Source organism: Sus scrofa, chromosome 1 (assembly GCF_054392235.1).
Source record: "Sus scrofa isolate SSC_HxYL_T2T_F1_AM1 chromosome 1, Sscrofa_HxYL_maternal_Yorkshire_Landrace_v2.0, whole genome shotgun sequence".
Lineage (NCBI taxonomy): Eukaryota > Metazoa > Chordata > Mammalia > Artiodactyla > Suidae > Sus > Sus scrofa.
This window is the reverse complement of record NC_139383.1, coordinates 235,820,713-235,842,849: the sequence shown is the minus strand read 5'-3', so window position 1 is coordinate 235,842,849 and position 22,137 is coordinate 235,820,713. Positions and strand designations below refer to the sequence as shown.

At 38.8% G+C, this 22,137-nt stretch overlaps 1 protein-coding gene across 1 annotated transcript in view; it reads left to right on the top strand.

The window, feature by feature from the left end:
* Nucleotides 1–22,137, top strand: part of CEMIP2 (cell migration inducing hyaluronidase 2) — a 79,360-nt gene that overhangs the window by 54,317 nt on the left and 2,906 nt on the right. Inside the window, 7 exon segments of the mRNA XM_021064787.2 lie at nucleotides 385–562; nucleotides 2,933–3,148; nucleotides 7,235–7,443; nucleotides 10,893–11,075; nucleotides 13,321–13,540; nucleotides 17,607–17,705; nucleotides 21,787–21,941. Of these exon segments, the coding sequence (XP_020920446.2) occupies nucleotides 385–562; nucleotides 2,933–3,148; nucleotides 7,235–7,443; nucleotides 10,893–11,075; nucleotides 13,321–13,540; nucleotides 17,607–17,705; nucleotides 21,787–21,941 (1,260 nt within the window).

The window sequence follows — 22,137 nt, the reverse complement described above, 5'->3', positions numbered from 1 at the left end:
CTAGAGCTTTTGGAACCAAACCTAAAATATATGAGTTATCAGATAAAAGATCTCTACTGAGTTGATTCAAGGAAGCAAAACACCTCTTCAGAGAGGCCTCCATTCTCTCTGTAATAGAATCTCTCTCCCATCCAGTCGATTGTATTACTGTGTTTTTAATTTCTTTAAGTACTCAGTATCTGTAATTATCCTTTATTTTTCTGTCTCCTTTCTCACTGCAGTGTGTTTCATTTGATTGAAGGTCTTGTTTGGTTACCATTGTATCCTAGAATTGCACTTAGTGCAAGTAGGATGTTCAACAGTAATTATAAAACAAATAAGTAAGTGAAGTGCTGTTAAAGGGATGGGCCCATGTGCATTAAACAAAATCCTGTGTTTCAACAGGACATTTCCAATTAGAGGCTTTCAGATTTATGATGGACCTATTCATCTCACCAGATGCACTTTCAAAAAATATGTGCCAACTCCAGATAGGTATACCAGTGCTATTGGCTTCCTCATGAAGAATTCCTGGCAGATAACCCCCAGGAATAATATCTCCCTCGTGAAGTTTGGTCCACATGTAAGTATATTCTTATGGTTCCTACACAGTGACAATGGTGGGAAGAGTAGGGATGGTACATTTCCAAAGACAGAATCACAAACAAAAGATTCATACTGAGTTTTTATGGGTGGGAGGAGAAATTCTATGCAAGAGCAACCCCTAATTGCATGTACTGTGTCCCGCAGATTTCAAGGTGAGATCAGAAGTCCCTTGTGACATGGGGTATTTTTGATATTCAAGTGATATCTTCAAAGGGAAAATGACTTATTTAAAAGTGATGACATGGGGATGGGAATGGTAAAATTTCATAGAAACAGAAAAACAGGATTTTGGGAAATTCAGTATAACCATGAAGAGGTTTGGGTTCTACCTGGTATTTTGCTTGTCTGGGGAATTAGAGGATAAAAGATTGGGAAAGGAGAGGAATACTGGGGTGTATGAAATGAATTGGTTTTGTTATAAACTGTTGGAAGTTTTTAATGAAGATTGCGGAGAAGACTTAGAAATAATTGTTCACAATACAGTGGCCCACAGAATCAGTTTTCGTAATAGTTTCATCAGTACCCTCTTTACTGTTAACATACTGGACAATCTGATGATATACTTCCAGTTTCCCCCTATTTTGCAGCTTCTGAGATGACAGTGGCATCGAGTAAGACTGTCTTACTTTCTCCTCCCACAGGCAGCCACAACTTGAAAGTGACTGAGTTCTTTCATTCGTGTGGCAAACTCTGAGAACTTACATAGTTTACCAAAGTCTGTATCTGATTTTCTTGAATAGCCAAGGCATGGAACAGAGGTGTAGGTGCAAATCGGGGTTGTCAGCTTGGTTGGCTAGTTCTCTTTAGGCCACATGACTCCAGGGCAAGAGGAAGAGCTACACTAGTGGCTAGGTTCCCACCTAGATACTAGGCTAGGGCAAATCTTGGATTGCCCATCCAGTATAGAGGTTGGCTCTTTGCTTACAGCCCGCATGGCTTTCTCCCTGCATAGAGTTTAATGATCAGTCATGTGGTCATACTGAAAAAAAAAAAAAAAAAAACGTTTCTAGATGTTTCATTGGTTGCAGAGTTCTAAAGTTCTAACATCCTAAGATAATCCATGCTGTTTAAGTCTAGTGTTTCATCAACCTAGAATTCTCTAGGTGAAAGTGCTTTGGAACCATTTGTAAAGGGAGTGGACATCCAAATTTTTCTACCTAAAAAGATGAATAATATACCCTAGACTTCTCTTGGATTTCACCATAGGAAGTATAAGAAAGAGAAAAGAGCCTAGAACTGAGAATTTAGAGCCATTTGTTTATACATCACAGATTTTCCATTGAGTTATTTATCATTTAGATGTTCGGTTGATTTTAAAACTTGCCAGGGCAATGAGTGCATAAAAGCACTCATTTTAGAGGTGTATCTGCGTGGGTTGAATAGCATTAGTAATTTTTCACTGTAAGAAGCAGCTAAAGATTATAAACCATGTCACCTGTAGCCAGCTTTGCAGCTGTATACTATATGTTTGACAAAAGCATTGAATTAATGTTACCTGATATGAAAATTAGCAAGAGCTGTACTTGGTCTGTGTTGAGGAGAAAGTAACACACAACAGGTTCTAGTAAGTTCATTGATTGCTTAACCATACCAAGACAACACTTGGACTATGTTTCAATTTGTAGCTGACTGATTTTTTAGTGGGAGGAGTCATTAACAAGTTAACTGAAGCATTTGGAGTGAGATAAAATGATTAGCTCAGGAGATAGAATTTATAACAAGTTTTTGTTTAATTGAGATATAGTTTGCATACAGGGAAATGCAGAGATCTTAAGTATAAAGTTTATAAGCTTTGAAGTTCCCACTGTGGCACAGTGGGTTGATTATCTGGCTTGTCTCTGTGGAGGCACTGGTTTGATCTTCAGCCTAGCTTAAGGATCTGTCATTGCTGCAGCTGTGGCTTAGGTTGCAGGTCTGGTCTGGATTCAGTCCCTGACCTGGGAACTTTCATGTGCCATGGGGGCAGCCGAAAAGAAAAAAAGTTTATAAATTTTAATAAATAGATATGACTGCATAGTTTTCCTTCTCACAACTGTTCTGGTTTCTCTTACCATAGATTAGTTTTGTCTGGGAAACAGGTAATAGTTTTTAAGTTGATAAAAGGGAAAACACCAAAGATGAAGTTGAACACTTGCTGCTTGAACTCTATAAGGCTTTGGGAATTTTTTTTTCCCCATGAGTGTCATAGTTAATCAAAAACTTTAGTTGAACAACTGTCAACTGTCACTCAGACTGCTTTAACCTTAAAGAAATTGTAATGGATATGAAGTTGGCTCCTTGCGGGGGATGCTGGCTAACGTGGCAGGATCCCTCATTGTATGATGTTCTTGATTTTCACTGCTGTCAGGTCTCTCTCAATGTCTTCTTTGGAAAGCCTGGCCCCTGGTTTGAAGATTGTGAGCTGGATGGTGATAAGAACTCCATATTCCATGATGTTGATGGCTCTGTGACAGGATACAAGGATGCTTACGTGGGAAGAATCGACAACTACCTGATCCGCCATCCAAGCTGTGTTAACGTTACCAAGTGGAATGCAGTGGTGTGCAGTGGGAACTACGCCCAGGTAGGCCAGACAGAGCACATTGCAATGCCTGATTCCTTCCCGGCTCCTGACAGCATTGCTTCTGTGAGAAGTACTCTTCAGCTCTTTGGGACACTTGATACTTTCCAAAGCATGACTTTTTTTTTAGAAAAAGAAAGAAAGAAATTCATTAGGAATCATAGACTTGTAGAATTTTATTTAAAATTTCCCCATTCCAAACCACTTCAAAAGTGGAAAAGAGAGTCCAAGAGAAGTAAGATGATTTTCCCTTGGTTAAATATGGTTGGGATATAGCTGGGGTGAGAATTCGTATTTTCCTGGGTCTTGGGCCAGATTTGTTTCTGTGCTACAGCTATGCGTCCTGAGAGGGGTTTTATATTCTTTGCTTCTAGGGTTACTATCTCGATTTTGTCTCCAAATTACAGAATTTGACTTGTGAGGCAAAACACTAGTAGGTCACATGGAAAGTGAGATGTTCTCAGAAACAGAGCTAGGAATTCTAAATGAGTGGACTCCAAGGAAATTCTGGATTATGGTATAATAGTTATGAAAACATGAAGGGGATAATGTAGATTGGGAGACACTTCTTTAAAAACATGAAGCTAGTGTGCATTTATTAACTGGATGCCCAATATAAGAGAATGGACCAATTTGAGTGGTAGTATGTTTTGTTTTGTTTTTGTCTTTTAGGGCCATACCCGTGGCATATGGAGGTTCCCAGCCTAGGGGTCGAATCAGAGCTGTAGCTGCTGGCCTGTGCCAGAGCCACAGCAATGTGGGATCTGAGCTGCGTCTGCAACCTACATCACAGTTCATGGCAGTGCCAGATCCCTAACCCACTGAGCAAGGACAGGGATTGAACCCGCGTCCTCATGGATGCTAGTCCGGTTCATTAACCACTGAATCACGATGGGAACTCCCGGGTGGTAGTATGTTAAGAGCGCAGATGCTGGAGCCATACTGCCTGGGTTTGAATCCTGTCTTTGTTACTTCCTTAAATATGAGATGAGTAAGTTAACTACTTTCTGCTTGTGTGCAACAAGGATTGTGTTAGATCTTCTCAGTGTGTGGCTTTTGTGAAGATAGAATGTTTGTGAGTATTGGTAAAGCATTTCACCCATAGCCTGGCACATAGTGAAGCACTTGCTGCAACTAGTATTATTTGAGGAGTGGGGCTCTAAGTCACAAAGATGATTTTAATAGTGATATTTGGATGAACGGAAGATTACAGACTATAGGTATCAGTTACCCAGAATTTTGAAGAGAGCAGAGTTTTATTCCCATATTTTAAACAATTAAATTGTCCTCTTTAATAGACCATTAATAGATGTCAGTGGAGTTAAAAGAATAAAGGAAAAGAATATTTAGAGCATGGTGAGGAGAATTAGAGGAAGTGCAAGATATTTTCCAAGGCAAATTGGGCTCTGATAGTCTCAAAGGCAGGAAAGAAGGCTCCCTTGTTGATGTTGCTAAGTGCTCTGATTTGTAGGGTGGGTTCTTCTTGGCGAAGGACCAGTTCTGTGATGTAGCCCTTCTGCTGAGCTCTGGCTACTTTGCCCATCAAGGGTGTGTTTGTTGCTCCTGATTTCCAACTTCTTGAGCCCCTGAGTTGTATATTGTTTCTGCCATCTAAGTCTTCTATAGTGGGAGCTTCTTGGAGCAGGCTTCTTTACTACCTTTCAGGTTTTGAATCATGACTGTTAAAGGATGCTATGATTCTTTAATTAAAAAAAAAAACTTTAAAAAGATTCTTATCAATAGACAAGACAAAGGGCTTAAGAGGGATAAAGATGAGAGAGATTTTTCTGGTTTACTTTAATGCAGTATTAACTTCTTTGTTGTGGGGTTTCTCATTCCCATGGGAGATGTGGGAGTCATATTTGCCTAAGTTCTGGGAAGGACGGGGAAATGATGGAGAATTAATTATAGCAAAATAAAGAAGAAAAGAATGTGTTTGAAAATGATTTCTTTTTCCATTCATTTTATTCCTAACCAGAATTGCTCTCTAAAATTAAGTTGACCCATTAATACCTAGGACGATGTGGAAATTCTAGAACTGAAATAGTACAAAAATAAAAAGCTTTTAGAATTCCTTTGTGGCAGAGGGGGTTAAGTATCCACCATTGTCACTGCAGCTGTTGGGGTTGCTGCCGCTTCGATGAGGGTTTGATCCCTGGCCCAGGAACTTCCGCATGCCACAGACATGGCCAAAAAATAAATAAATAAATAAAAACTTTTAATTTTTCAATAGCTATAGTTTTAGTTAAATTGCTGGCCATGTGCATTCAAAGGTGCATGTGTCTGTCTGTCTTAAAGTAATATGTGCTTACTAATGAAAACTTTATATTTTACTATAAATGTCTGTAAATTTTTTGGATTTTTAATGTATTTGCGAATATAAACCTGATACTTCTATCTTACAAAGCAAATTGGTAATTCTATTTTTATTTGAAGATAAAGAAAGAAATAAGTTGTCTAATACTGCCTAGGAGGCTCTAGGAGTGGTAGGACAGAAATTTTCTCCTGAGAATTTGGAATTTGGACCAAGAGCCCAGATGTACACCTATTTGTTGTTCCTTGGGTAATGTATAATACTGTATGTTTTTAGCAAAAGATAAAAGCAGCTGAATCTCCAGATAGAATAATCATTATTTAACCATTTGTAAATATATTTTAATGGGATATCTACTCTTTGCTGACCCAAGGGATAAAGGTGCTCAGGAAGAAAGGTGTAACATAAGGAGAATGTAACATCTTCAAATCCTTCTTGGATTTGGAAGAAGGCAGGATGTGAATGTGTATGTGCATGTGTGTTCTTTTTTTTTTTTTTTTTTTTTGGTCTTTTTGCCATTTCTTGGGCCGCTCCTGCGGCATATGGAGGTTCCCAGGCTAGGGGTCAAATCGGAGCTGTAGCCACCAGCCTACGCCAGAGCCACAGCAACACGGGATCCGAGCCGCGTCTGCAACCTACACCACAGCTCACGGCAACGCCGGATCGTTAACCCACTGAGCAAGGGCAGGGACTGAACCCGCAACCTCATGGTTCCTAGTCGGATTCATTAACCACTGCGCCACGACGGGAACTCCATGTGTTCTATTATATACATAACCTCAATGTAACCTCTTATATAGTGAAATATAAGTCAAATATAAACATTTAAATAATAAATATATAATATATTAAATATATATATAACCTCTTATATAGTGAAATATAAGTCAAATATAAACATTTAAATAAATATATAATATATTAAATATATGTATTTAAATGAAGATGATCAGTAGTATCAAAATATATACTTCCTATCTTTATTTTAATCTTTAAGTGGTGTAATAGAGAGGAGTATTATATTGAAATAGTAAAGAAGTAGTGTGGATTAAATGCAATACTCTGCAAATGTTCTAATACTTCTGGAGAATTCTGTTTCAGGACACTGATTTGTTTTAGAAAATTCTTTTGAGATTTGTTCTTTGGAGGATACATTTGGGGAAGATTTTGTTTTGGCACAGCATGGGGCTCAAATGCCACTGGAATAAATTCAGGACTTTCAAATTTGCCTCAGCTTAATATGCTTTTTCCAGTTTTTACAGAATGCTTTATAACTTTTTTTTTTAAATGGGTGAAAAAAATGTCTTCTTGGGCTGATGTAGGTCATCGAAAATTGAAAGCCAAAAAACTCAAAGATGTTTCGAATTTCCATCTCTTGTTTCAGAGGAAAGTCTTTCAAATATGACTAGAGGGTATCAGTTTTCACATTCATTTACTAATTTTTTTATATGTGTGTACTTCAGATTGAGCAGTTTCTTTGACAAGCTGTGTAAACCACAGAGGTTTTATATTCTGATGAATAAGCTGGCCTGTTGTGGAAGAGATGATGAAGATTTTGGCTCGCAGAAGGCATGGTCTGTTTTTACCATTTCAGTTCAAGCAGGCTTCACTGCAAGTGGAGTGTAGGATTAAGTTGGCTACTACTCATTTAGTCTGGCACAGAGCATAGAATGTCTCTTTCGAAAGTAGAGGCACTTGGCTTTGTGCTAGAAATGTTTTGTTTAGCTATCAAAATTTTCATTCTCTTCTCTTTTATTCTTAACTACTTTTTGAAGGTCTATGTGCAGACATGGAGCACTCAGAATCTGACTATGACCATCACACGAGATGAGTATCCAGCCTACCCTATGGTGCTCCGGGGAATTAATCAGAAGGCAACCTTTCCACAGTACCAGCCTGTGATCATGCTGGAGAAGGGCTATACCATCCACTGGAATGGACCAGCCCCGAGGACTGCTTTTCTGTACCTCATAAACTTCAACAAGTATGCTTCTATTACTGTTATTTCAAATAGTTACGCAAGTAGTAACTCAGTGGAAAAAAATAATAACCTGTCTCCTCTGTAGCAAGTAAAGAATGCCAATTTCATGTACTTGTTCTTCCCGTGGAGATGCTGTATATGTTATGTTGATAGAATTAAGAGGTCATATAAATTGAATCCTGTCTTTTAAAAGTATGTCTTTTTCTCTGCAGTCAAGGTATTGTGTGCAGAAAGCCATTTAACAGTAGATTCTAATACAGTCTGCTGAACACTTTAATTCCCCATAGCTGGAATGGGAAGGAATTTTATTTAGTGTTGCAACTGAGCACTTGGTTACCCAGAAAGTAAAAAGATTTTTGAGGCCAAAAATTTTTTGACAGAAGAGAGTGGTATGATTGATTAATAATGTCAGCAGTGGGCAAGAGATGGAAGAATTTTTTCATGAATGCCAGCTATTTGCCGCCCCTGCCTGCATGTGAAAGCATCTTTCTGTCCTTTTTTTATTTCTCACTTGTTTGCCCTAATGATATTACTTGCAATTAAGGGCTTACTTTTTACATTAATTTATTCAAGTGTTTACTGTGTGCCAGTTGATAAAAATATGACTAAGAGAAATACTTGCCCTTCAGGAGCTCACAGTATTCGGGTAGAACAAAATTTAGGTAAATTGATAATCCAGTACTATTTTCAGCGGACAAAGGATAAGAGCAGTTATTCTGCCTAAGGGAGTTGGGCCAGGATGCCCTGAAGAAGTGATACTAGGTGACCACTTTTGTTACCAAAGCAGTAGAGTTGGGAAAGGGCTAGTTCTGCTCAGGGACTGATGGATTGAGTGTGATGGGAGCATCAGTCAGGGGAGGAGACAAAAGATGATCAGAAACGACAGTAGGGACATTTGGAAGTGTGCGATGTTTAACCCATGAGACTCCGTGAAACTGCTCAGATATGTACCTGGAAGGTTTGTTTTCCCAGTGGGAAAGCTTGACTTGTCAGAACTCTCTTAAAATACTCAATTGGAGTTCCCGTGGTGGCTCAGTGGTTAACGAATCGACTAGGAACCATCAGGTTGCAGGCTCAATCCTTGGCCTCACTCAATAGATTAAGGATCCAGCATTGCCGTGAGCTGTGGTATAGGTCTCAGATGTGGCTCGGATCCCGAGTTGCTGCGGCTCTGGCATAGGCCAGTGGCTACAGCTCAGATTAGACCCCTGGCCTGGGAACCTCCATATTTGCCACGGGTGAGGCCCTAGAAAAGACAAAAAGATAAAAAAAAAAAAAACAACCCAGAAAACACCTCAATTGATATTAGTAGAAATGGACATACAACACATAGGAATTAAGACATACAAGTGTTATGTTATGCATATAGGAATACAACTGTTTTCCTATAATACTTGCTGCTCCTTGTCTGTGTCCTTGCCAGTAAATCACACCTGCACCTACTGAGTCAACCAAGTTCCCAATCCCAGGAGTCATCCTTGACTCTTTTCCCTCATCTCTCCATCCTATCAGTGACCAACCCCTGTTGTTTCTTTCTCCTTAATGTTGTTCAAATCTCTCCACTTCTTTCCATCCTCACTACTTGTGAATGAGTTCAGGTATTTGCCAGTCCTGCAAATTATCATTATCATCTCCTGCCTGGATCCCTGTAGCAGCCTCCTCACCTCTAAGCCTCAGTCTACAATGTGTCAAGGATGTGGTTTCTAAAAGCCTGTCTGATGTTATCAGGCCCATTGGTAAGCTGCAGAGAAGTCGGTGAAAGAACAAAAGATTGTCAGAGAGGATGGAGGAGATATGGCAGAGTGATCAGCAGCCCCCAAATTTCTTTCTGACAGGTTATGAATCTGAGGCAAGATCTTACAGTCAAATGGTATGCAGGGTTCTAAACCAGGCATAACTTTTGAATAGGTACGGAGCAAGTGAAAACCTTTGACAGTGAACACAGGCTGAGCTGAGAAGTTTCAACAGTCCACGTGGGCTTGAAATTCAGTCATACTTTCCTTGTTTAATTATCTAAAAGTTTATAAACATTACATCATGGGTAGGGGCACAAGGAGGATATATATTTTTTTTTCCAAATTTAATATAATTATAGAGAGTTCATGGATTTTGTCATAGTGGCACTTTTGAAAATAATAGTTTAAAAGTTATAAAAGCTGTACTTACTCATTAAACAAAATAAGGAAAATTTAGAAAAATATGAAGAAAATTGCAGTAACCTAAATCTTTCTAATCAAAGTGAGGCATTATTAAAATTTGTAGGGTTCTGTCTCCACCCTCAAGTAGTCTCTGAGCATATAAATATACCAACATTTATTTAACTAACTCCATTCTCCATGAACATTTAGATTGTTTTCCTCCTGTCCTTCCCCACCCTTTGCTGTTAGAAATAATACTGAATAAAACATCTTATATATTTTTGATGTGTATTTCTAATTCCTCAGAGGGATTACTAGATGAAACCCTGTGTGAACAATTTTAAGGCCTTATCGCATATTATTTTAAAATTCTTTAGAGGAATTCCTGCTGTGGCCTAAAGGATCACTGGGACACAGGTTCGATCCCTGGCCCAGCACAGTGGGTTAAGGATCTGGCATTGCTGCAGCTGCAGCATGGGTCATAACTGCAGCTTGGGTCCAGCCCCCTGGCCTGGGAACTCCATATATGCTGTGAGGTGGTCAAAAAAAAAAAATCTTTTGTATGACTAAAGAATTCTCTAAGTGGGCAGTGGTAATCGTTGTACATACAACTTTGTGAATGTACTTAATGCCCCTAAACTGTAAGGTTTAAAATGGCTAAAATGAAGTTACCACATACATATTTTACCACAATCAAAGAATACCCCCCCAAAGCAAATGATAAAAGAGGGGAAAATATTTTTAATGGCTTTCAAAAATATTAATTTTGTATCTCAGGACATTAGGTAGGAAAAAACACTATGGCAGTCTGGTAATAATGGATCAAATACTTTAAAAATGCACAAATTGTTAAATCTAGCAATTTTACCACTAGGAATTTATACCAATGTAATTATAAAATATAGAAATGTATTTATGAAGGAAAAAGTCTTTGGAAAGATTTTACTGGTATATACTTTTACTATCAAGCTATTAGTGTTTTTTTTCCAACTTAGTACACCCATATCCAGCCATCCTAATTTTTTTGTCTGCTTGCCATATATATTTTATCCAACTCCTATTTGTATTCCCTGAAGTCCTATTGAAGCCAAGGATTTTTTGTAAGCCATAAAACTATAAATATATTAGTGAGAGAAATTGGGGTCACATATGGAGGGTGATTTGTTAGGATGTTAGGGTTCGGGACTTTTATTGTTAGCGGCTTGATAAATAGCAGAAATTTAAGGAGGAGATCATGGCTAGAATTTATATATGTTCCAATACTCAAAAGATACTCAAACATGAATTTGTGTTTTTATTGTCTCTCCTTTATAGGAATGACTGGATTCGAGTTGGCCTCTGCTATCCGTCCAACACAAGTTTTCAGGTTACCTTTGGCTTTTTACAGCGGCATAATGGCTCATTATCCAAAATGGAAGACTATGAGCCTGTGCATTCGCTGGAAGAATTGCAGAGGAAGCAGTCTGAAAGGAAATTCTATTTTGACTCCAGCACAGGGTAATTTGGGGCAACCAGTGAATGAGAATTATTGCTATTTGTCCTTAATGGTGAAATTACTAGTTCTTCAGTGTAGCTAAGAATAGGCTGTGATGTGATGGCTGTTTAGAAAGCAGCTGATGCGAGTAATTCTCTGCTCATCACTATTAGAGGTTTAGAGGAGAACTAGGATGGCTTGTAATTATAGTTGGCAGTAGGAATCAAGTGAAGATGTTTGCTGTATACCTATTAAGGCAATTTAGAGAGAGAAATTATCCTTGTCAATAAAGAACCCATAGGCCCAAATGAAAATTAAAATAATTCTTTCCATAACAACTCTTAAGAGGATTATTTCCATATGATGTAGTGAAATTTCATTTTTCTCTCCCTTTAAGGCTATCTCTCAAGCTGACCTTGAGTTTTAAAAAAAAATCACTGTGTAACCGTGGCATATTTGGTTTCAACTTCCTCTAGGCTTTGTCTTTCCATTTTTAAATTATAATCCTGTTCACCTGGGGTCCTGTTGGCTTTGTTTGCTTTTATCCCGTTACAATCTCTCAGCCTTTGGGTTATGGTAGGCTCGATCTCCTGTACTCTTCCAGAAAGTAGCATGCTCCTTCAATATCCATTCCTTAAGCTGACATTTGTATTCTGTGCCATTGTCAAGATACTAATGTAAATACGATGTATTTCTTCTGCAAATTCACAGTCCATTAAAGGATGCAGGCGTGTAAAACAAATAATTAGAGGGTAAAAGGTTTAAATCCTGTAAGTCCTATAGAGTGCCTTTGAGGTAATCCAGAAGTTCAGCCTTGGGTGGCAGTGACAACTCAAGAGGGTGACACTGGGGCTTAACTCTTGAGGAAAAGTAGGAGGAGATGGGTAAGGTGTTCTAAGAACATTGTGCATACGTGCATGGGGGCATGAAGAACATGGCATGGCATGTTTGGGGAAAAGACAAAATTTCAGACTAAGGAGAAGAGTGGTAAGGTTGACTGTCAGGGAAAGAGGCTGGGGGTCAGTCAAGTGGTTTGTTAGCCTTTGGAGAAGATGCAACTCATTTGCCCTCCAGGGCCAGTCCAGTAGCCAGTGTGATCAGCTTTAGTCTTTTCTTGCCATAATTATCTTTGATTTTTTTCAACTTCTGATTAAACTTGTCATCCTAGTTGGGCTTTTATTCTATAGACGATAGAACTTCCACATTACCAGTTGATTTTCCGCAGAAATAAATGGAACATCCAAATTTGTAAGGACAGTCCAGTGATCACAAATGAATGATTAATTGTGTAAAAAGATGGGAAATATTTCTTCATTTGGGTATTTCTAGAACCTTTCAGCCTTTGAGGTTCAAATTCTTTTAAACTGTTTATATTGATGATTTTAATTATATATCAAAAGATCCATTTCTAATCAAGTCCCTGTCATTCCTTATGTATATGTTAAAATTACTGGATACTGAAATAATGGCTGGTTTTCACCTCATGATTCAATTTTACATTGTTCATTGATCTCATGTCAAAATGTGAACTCTTGAACTCCAGTAATCAATCACATTTGATCAAGTCCTTTTTAGAATCTTGACTTCCTTTGGTTTAGAAGGTCTAGGTTTGCTGACACATATTGGACTGCTGCCTGGAATTTACTTTTCCATTCATCTTGGCAGTAGGAGGAGAATTCAGAATGGGTGGGACTGTTCATTTCATTTAATTTTGGCTAAAGTACAGACAGAAGGACCCCAGGCCCATCTGCTCTAAGTAAACATCATAGGAATTGATTTGAGACTATATCTTGGTCTTAACCAAACAAATTTCACAGTTGCTGTTTTTATTATCCCAATTCTGTGCCTTAAACCAAAATAGTTTATAAACCAAAAGAAAGGAGGAGAATAAACCACAGCAATTTACTGAATCTTAAACTCAACGCAAGTATAAAGTTTTCCAAGGAATTTTTGAATCAAGCCAAATTCCATCCTCCCAGGTTACCTATTGAACTAATTCAAACCAGAAATCAACTTTGATACTGTCTATAATGACTGAGTCAAGTTATCAAAATATTTTCTAAAGTGGTATTGCATTTGACTTAGAACCATAGGAGGATAGAAAGGAAAAAGAAACAACCTTATTAGTTGTGTAATTTATTTTTCTTTTTTAAAAAAGTTAACTTTATTGGAAGAATATCCTTTGGGGGCATGAGTTAATTTGAGGAATTTTTGTAAGTTTTTGGAAGTCAGTCTAACACTCAGTGGATCGGTTTCTGTTCTGTGCAGGTTACTGTTTTTGTATCTCAAAGCCAAAAGCCACAGGGATGGTCACAGTTACTGTTCATCTCAGGGATGTGAAAGAGTCAAGATCCAGGCAACAACAGACTCAAAAGACATTAGTAACTGCATGGCCAAAGCATATCCCCGGTATTACAGAAAGCCATCAGTACTCAAGCCAATGCCATCCATGCTCAAGGGACCCTGTCAAGGCTGCGGGACTCGTCAGGTAAATAAGGAGTAAAAGTAGGGTGTGGTGCAGGAGAAAAAGTCAAAAAGTTTCTGTGCAACAGGAATATTTCTTTTTCTAAAACATCTGTGCTGCCAAATGATAAATATTGCTTGGTTTTCTCCTGAATTTTGGCCCATTTTAGAATGTGATGCTAAGAAGAAGCAAACCAGTCCAAATTTATAATAAAAATACCTTCCCTCTGTGATATATCAGTTTACCCTGAATGATTATGAATTTAGTGGTTGTTATTCATTACAGTACTGCTGTCAGGTTTACATGTCAGTGACGTCAAAAAAATACTTTGTATGGATTAGCAGTGAGATCCTGCTGTGTAGCACTGGGAACTATGCCTAGTCACTTATGATGGAGCACGATAATGTGAGAAAATAGAATGTGTACATGTATGTGTATCTGGGTCACCATGCTGTACAGTAGAAAAAAAATTGTATTGGGGAAGAAACAATTTAAAAAAATTAATAAAAAAATTAACTACATAACAACAACAAAAAATAACTGTATAACATTTCACTGTATGTTAGGTATGGTATATTTTTGACTTCTTTCATGTCAGATAAACTGCTTCTTTTTCCTCTACGCACGTAAAATCCTTGGTTTAATTTTCCCCCATAAAACCTTGTAGATGGTGCAAAAAAAATACTTTGTGAGTTCTCATTGTGGCTCAGTGGTAATGAATTGGACTAGTATCCACAAGGATACAGGTTTGATCCCTGGCCTCGCTCATTGGGTTAAGGATCTGGCATTGCCATGAGCTGTGGTGTAGGTTGCAGATGTGGCTTGGATCCTGTGTTGCTGTGGCTATGGCATAGACTGGCAGCTACAGCTCTGATTCGACCCTAGCCTGGGAACTTCCATATGCTGCAGGTGCAGCTCTAAAAGGATAAAAACCCAAACAAAATGGAACTTTCTCTTGGCAGTGTGAAATTTTTCAGAAAATGCATTCAGGAGAATTGTTTCCTTTAAGATGAAAAGCTGCTCTTGATTTGAAGCATGTACTCTTGTGTTTACCTATAATTAAAAGTACAAACTGACTTTGGTTAGAAGTGAAGTTTTCCTTATGACATATTTTAATGAGATGGTCTCCTTTGAGGTCCTGAAAAAACATGGCAATGAAAGTATATCCAAAGAATGAGCTAAAATCAGGCATGGGGTTTCTGAAAGAAGTCGACCAATTCTAGGTGAAAAAGTATAGAGTTAATATTGCCTGAATTAATATTTAATCTTTATACAAACAAATATGAGTCAAGGAAAATGGTTCTCAAGTTGTAGTCCCCAGTCCAGTAGCATCAGCATCACCTGGGAACTTGTGAAAAAGTTCTAAATCTTGGGTCCCACCCTAGTTCTACTGAGTTGGAAACTCCAGGGGTGGAGTTTAGCAGTCTGTGCTTTAACAAGCCCTGCAGTTGATTTGGTACATGTTCACATTTTTTTTTTTTGGCTGCACTTGTGGCATGTGGAAGTTCCCAGGTCAGGGATCAAACCATTATTGCAGCAGCCACCCAAGCTGCTGCAGTGACTTCCAGGTCCTTAACCCACTGTGCCACAAGGGAACTCCCATGTTCACATTTGACTTTCACTGGCCTAGAGGATTTTTTTTTTTTTTTTTTAAGTCCCTATTGGAGTTCACTTGTGGTGCAGTGGGTTAAGGATCTGGCATTGTTGCTGCAGTGGCTCAGGTCTCTGCCCTGGCCTGGGAACTTCCACATGCTATGCATGCAGCCAAAAAAAAAAAAAAAAAAAAAAAAAAAAAGTCCTTATTGCCACATTTCTATCTATTTAATAAGGAGAAGACCTCTAAATCTTTCATTTCTTATTCTAAGTGATTTGAGAAAACAAAAATTCTTCCATCGTACGAGTTCTTTATTTCTAATTTTTCTTGTTTCTGTCCATTGGTGGCAGTAAAAATGGGAAAGGAAGAGAGATTTTGTTTCCTATTATGATATATGAAAAGTGGGTTTTTTTGTTTTGTTTTGTTTTGTCTTTTTGCCTTTTCTAGGGCCGCTTCCTGAGGCATATGGAGGTTCCCAAGCCAGGGGTCCAGTCAGAGCTGTAGTAGCTGGCCTACACCACAGCCACAGCAACATGGGATCTGAGCCACGTCTGCAACCCACACCACAGTTCATGGCAACGCCGGATCCTTAACCCACTGAGCAAGGCCAGGGATCGAACCTGCAACCCCATATCTCTCAGTAGGATTCATTAACCACTGTGCCACGATGGGAACTCCTGAAAAGTAGTTTTTTGATGGCAACTCACTATCACAGTCTTGGTCTCTCATACCCTTGAGCTGTGTTTATTTTTCAGTTCAGCTAAACCAACCAACCAACCAACCAAAAAAATAATAAACCAGATACATGAAGAAGTTTATATGAATCTTTGCCTATCCCATGTAATATTTTGACTATTAAAGTGAAAATTTTCAAATAGTCTTTGTGGGAAAGTAAATTTTCTAGTCTAATTCTCAACTTGAATTTGTTAAGGAAGTCCTTTGTTACTGGAAAGACCTCAGGTAATTTGTAATTATTATAAGAAATACTATGAAGTAATTTAATTGTCTTCAGAACTATTCTGGGCCTATCTTGATAAATGGTTCCATGCATTGATGTTTAGCATTCTTTTTTTCTTTGGGCATAAAAGATCAGAATTTATTTATGTAAAATGTATTGATGATTGAGTTGGCAGTTGCAAAGTATTTGAAGCATCTGAGGACATCATTTTTATTGGAAATTTGAGGGGAATTTTTGTTTTCAATGTCAAAAACACATGTATATTAGGAATAGGTAGGAAAACTCACATTAATTTTTGGCTTCAGATCTAAGACTTCAAAGAAATTTCGAGCATCTGGATGCTTAATAACACAATTATTTGTTCTTGCCATGATTATTTGCTCTTGTTGGCATGGATTTATAAGGACATAAACTTTTAAATACTAAGTTATATGAAGAGTTAAGAGTAGTTTTGAATAAGAGAGCCTTTAGGGAGGACATGGGTGGTAGGGTTTGGAGTTGGGAGTGATTTAGAATAGAAGGAAAATGGGAACAGTGTTTTTTTTGGGAGGAAACAGCATCTGCAAAGCAAGATGGCGGAAGAGAAGGTGAAACATTTGTGGGAAAGTGAGGGAAGTTCCCTGCAGATTGAATTTGATAGAACAGAGAAATAGGGGCCTGTGTCTGAGACATGGCTCTGTTTGTGGAACATTTTGCAGGTCATTGAGTGGACCTAGAGATTATCATACCAAGTGAAGTAAGTCAGATAGAGAAAGACAAATATCATACAATATCACTTATATGTGGAATCTTAAAAAAAAGATACAAAGGAACTTGCAAAACAAAAATAGATTCATAGACGTAGAAAACATACTTACAGTTACCAAAGAGGATAGCAGGGGATGGGGGGAGATAAATTAGGATTTGGGGATTAAAATATACATACTATATATAGAATAGATGAACAATAAGGACCTACTGTATAGCACAGGAAATTATATTCCATATTGGGTAATAAACTATAATGGAAAAAAATCTGAAAAAGAATAGATTTTAAAAAGAAAAGAGTTCCCGTTGTGGCTCAGTGGATAATGAATCTGACTAGCATCCATGAGAATGCAGGTTTGATCCCTGGCCTTGCTCAGTGGGATAAGGATCTGGCGTTGCCGTGAACTGTGGTGTAGGTCATAGACATGGCTCAGATCCCACATTGCTGTGGCTCTGGCATAGGCTGGCGGCTGCAGCTCCAATTGGACCCCTAGCCCGGGAATCTCCATATGCCGTGGGTGTGGCCCTAAAAAGACACACACACACACACACACACACACACACAAAATTAAAAACAAAAAAACAAAAAAAAGCTGGGATTGCTTCCAGAAAATGAGCAGTATACACTTCTCATTAATATGAGAAGCCTGAATCAAAAGATGGAATTTCATGTCATGAAATATGTACCAAAAGTTCAGAAAAGAAAGAAAACCACTTACTGGCTTTGGTATAATTGAGTATTTTGGAAGAAGATGCTGTTGACATAGATATGGAACTTCTTTCCCATCTAGGTGGTGTTTACCAGTGATCCTCATAAAAGCTACCTCCCTGTGCAATTCTGGTCACCCAGTCAAGCACAGACTCAGAATGGAGACCTGTCTGTTATTTCTGTAAGTACCATCTGGCGTGTACGCTCTCATAGCTTCTCATGTCTATATTTTATCCTGGTAATGTGAATTCTTTCTGTCAATATTCATTTGTTTATAATCACATTTTTATTATTGGTGGCAAGCAATACAATGGAGATATAAATACCTCCTAAACATTCACATTTTAAAATACATTAAATAGATTTATTAAAAATCTTTTCTCAGTTGACTATTGATTACTTTTAGGTGAGTGTTAAAATTGTTCAGGTGACCCAGATTTCATTTCTGTAGGAGAAGGGCATTTTTGGTTTAAAAAAAAAAAAAAATTGCCCTATGGAGTTCCCTTATGGTACAGTGTGTTAAGGACTGGTGTCACGGCAGTGACTCAAGTCATTGCCGTGGCACCAGTTCAACCCCTGGTCTGGGAACTTCCACATGCCACGGGCATGGCCAGAAAACATTGCCATCATCAGTATGTGGAAAATTTGTGCTTACCTTGGTTTTTGAAAATCTCCTTGGCTATTTATTTATTTTTTATTTTTTGTATTTTTGCCATTTCTTGGGCCGCTCCCGCGGAGGTTCCCAGGCTAGGAGTCGAATCGGAGCTGTAGCCGCTGGCCTGTGCCAGAGCTACAGCAACACAGGATCCGAGCCAAGTCTGCAACCTACACCACAGCAATGCTGGATCCTTAACCCACTGAGCAAGGGCAGGAATCGAACCTGCAACCTCATGGTTCCTAGTCAGATTCGTTAACCACTGAGCCATGACAGGAATTCCCCTCCTTGGCTTTTTAATATTAAAGTTTTCTGGCTGCCACTTTTTCAGATGAGGAAAATGAAGATGTGAAGTGTTAGTTGTCTTTTTAAATACGTTAATGGAAGTATAAATAAGCCTTAGACTCAGTGTCAATACTGGAATTTGGGCTAAGAGCCAAACTAGTCAGTGGTAACCAGCTCTAGGCATGTGACCTGTCCAAAATTGAGCTGACCTAAGTACCTCTATATAAAGGGCACTTTGAGTAGGAGGCCTCTTGTTTCCAATTGATATCCAGCCAGGGCCTGTGCTCAGTTTCATGGAGTCTCCTTAGGAGCTTGTTTTTTTTTTTTTGTTTGTTTGTTTTTGTTTTTTTTTTTGGTTTTTTTTTTTGTTTTTTTGTCTTTTTTTGCTATTTATTGGGCTGTTCCCACGGCATATGGAGGTTCCCAGGCTAGGGGTCCAATCGGAGCTGTAGCTGCCGGCCTACGCCAGAGCCACAGCAACGCAGGATCCGAGCTGCATCTGCAGCCTACACCACAGCTCACAGCAACGCCAGATCGTTAACCCACTGAGCAAGGGCAGGGACCGAACCTGCAACCTCATGGTTCCTAGTCGAATTCGTTAACCACTGCGCCACAACGGGAACTCCCAGGAGCTTGGTTTTTAAAGTGGTGGACAACACATTCACTCATATCTACATTTAAGTGGACAAAATTAAATATTAATTTTGTAATTAATTTTGTAATCTTACGCTTTTGTTTTTCTTTCCCTGTCTCTTTTATTGCATTAAGATACACATAACATAAAATTGATCAGCCTAACCTTTTGTTAAGTGTGTAGTTCAGTGGTATGAAATACATTCTAATTATTATGCAACCATCACCATCCATCGCCAGAACTTAACTCTGCATTAAGAACTTTTTAACAATTCTGAATTAAAAACATCCCTATTTAAGGGAAGAGGGTGAAATGGGGAGTTATTAATGAACAGGCATAAAGTTTCAGTTGAGTAAAATGTGTAAACTCTCAAAATATGCTGTACAGCATTGTCCCTAGAGTCAATAATAATGAATTATTCACTTTTAAAATGTTTAAGAGAGTGGATCTCATATTAGTGTTCTTAACCACAATTAGAAAAGGAGGGATGGAGTTCCAGTTGTAGCTCAGTGGTAACAAACCTGATGAGTATCCATGAAAGTGCAGGTTTGATCCCTGGCCTTGCTCAGTGGATTAAGGATCTGGCATTGCTGTAAGCTGTGGTGTAGGTCACAGACTCTGCTCAGATCCCATGTTACTGTGGCTGTGGTATAGGCCAGCACCTGCAGCTCCAATTCAACCCTAGCCTGGGAACTTCCATATGCCACAGCTGTGGCTCTAAAAAAAAAAAAAAAATACAAAAAGGAAGGGAGCAAGGGAGGAGGGAAGATCCCTATTAAATGTAACTAAAAGATTTTCTCAAGTATATATTTATATCTGCTGCCCTGTGTTAGCACTTCTCCATCTTGTAGTATGTTTGTGATGTAGTTTGGTAGGAAGATTGTTAGCTCAACATCTTAAGGCAGTCAGCTGCATGAAGAACTCAATCCCAGCCTGCTAGCATGCTGGTGGGTGTCCATTGCAAAGGGAAGCAAGTAGCTGCTGAGTCTCTCTGCATTATCAGCTCACTAGATAATTAAAGATCTTGGTTTTATTTTTGTTTTTTCTTTCTTTCTAGGGCCGCACCTGCAGCATATGGAGGTTCCCAGGCTAGGGGTTGAATCGGAGCTGCAGCTGCTGGCCTACACCACAGCCACAGCAATGCAGGATCCAAGCCATGTCTGCGACCTATACCACAGCTCCTGGCAATGCTGGATCTTTAACCCACTGAGCAAGGCCAGGGATCCCCGCAACCTCATGGATCCTAGTTGGATTCGTTAATGGCTGAGCCATGAAGGGAACTCCTTAAAGAAGACATTGTTTGATTCCACTGCTGCACATTGGGTGCTTGGAACCCTAGAGGAGGTCACAGAGGATTGTGTTTTGTCACATTTACCTCCTCTACTTTTTCTGAAGAGTCTTTTCTGGACATGGCCTTGCTTTAGTTTATATCAAATGTTTTGTGTTTCCTTTTAAGCAACAGGTTTTGGGGGGTATTTTTCAAGAGGACAGTTTGAGTGTGTTGATTATTTATTATACATACATTTTTTCAAATGTATCTCAGTTCTAAGTGTGCAGATTTTTTATTTTTTATTTTTTATTATTTTTTATTTTTTGTCTTTTTGCTGTTTCTTGGGCCGCTCCTGCGGCATATGAAGGTCCCAGGCTTGGGGTCCAGTCGGAGCTGCAGCCACAGGCCTATGCCAGAGCCAGAGCAACACAGGATCCGAGCTGTGTCTGCAACCTACACCACAGCTCACGGCAACGCCGGATCGTCAACCCACTGAGCAAGGGCAGGGACCCGCAACCTCATGGTTCCTAGTCGGATTCGTTAACCACTACGCCATGACGGGAACTCTCCAGATTTTTTAAAATAAGAGAATCACTCTCAGTCTTTCTAAATATAAAATGGCACTTTACATCAGGCACTTTTAGAATTACTCTCTGGACTAGAGCAACTTAAATACAGACAGGAAGTCATTTTGAATTCCTGTGAGATCATTAGCAATTAGAATTTCAATATAACTTCTCCAAGCAAGGACAGGTGTAATGATGAGAGCGTCTCTCCTTTGTTAACCTTTAACATAGTTTGTAGTTTTACACATTTTAAACAGAAATAGTACCTATGGTTTAAATTACTTGTAAATCATTTTTCAGCTTCATAAATTTTTTTCCTTCCTTTTTGGTTAAGGAATTAATGATATATGGATGTATCTCGAATTCCTTTTTCTTGAAAAGGTCTCGAGTCATTAGTTTAAAGAGGATGACTGGAAATTTCAGCTCACAGTAATTGTGAACAAGATATAGTAGTACCCTGTGGCTTAAATCCTGGTAAAATTACTATTTTTTCATTTTGATTTTAAAGGAGAACTATATATGGAACAAAGGAGATGAAGCAGGCTGGCTCCTCTGATGTTCCAAACCTAAACTCTCCTGGGGGTTTATGTGGGTTAAGGAGTGATATCTATCTAAAATGCCTTGGTTGGAGCTTCTTATTCAATCAATAAAGATCAGTCAAGGCAAGAGCCTACAACATAGGCCCAGTTTCAAAGGTTGGCAGAAGAAGAGTACATGGAATATGCAGTCTGAATTTTGGAGTTATAATCTGATTCACGGGTTTAGAAGACAGAGGAAAAGGGGCTGGAAAGACAAGTCATCCTGGAGATACTGAAATGATGATGACAGCAGAAGACACTCTTGTATTCTCAGATCAACGGCACCAACTTCACCTTCCAAGGGGCGGGCATCTTCCTCCTGATTGTGGATGCCTGCAGTGTTCCTTTCTGCTTGATGGGAAAAAAACTTTTCTCTCTCAAGGACGCCAGTCGCATGGAAGAGTACTTCAAAACAGGTATCCCTCCAAGGTAAGTGAAGCTTGCTCTGTCAGAGGGATAAGGTAGCTTAAAGATGACACCCAGTTAACTCTGAGCTCTGGTTTGTCTGCCTGCCCTTTTATTCTAGACATTTAGGACTCTTGAAAGATAGTCATTCCTTCCCAGTCTCAGGTTGATGCCTGTGTGGTCTAAGCTGCTTATCTATCATTGATAAGTGAGCATTCGG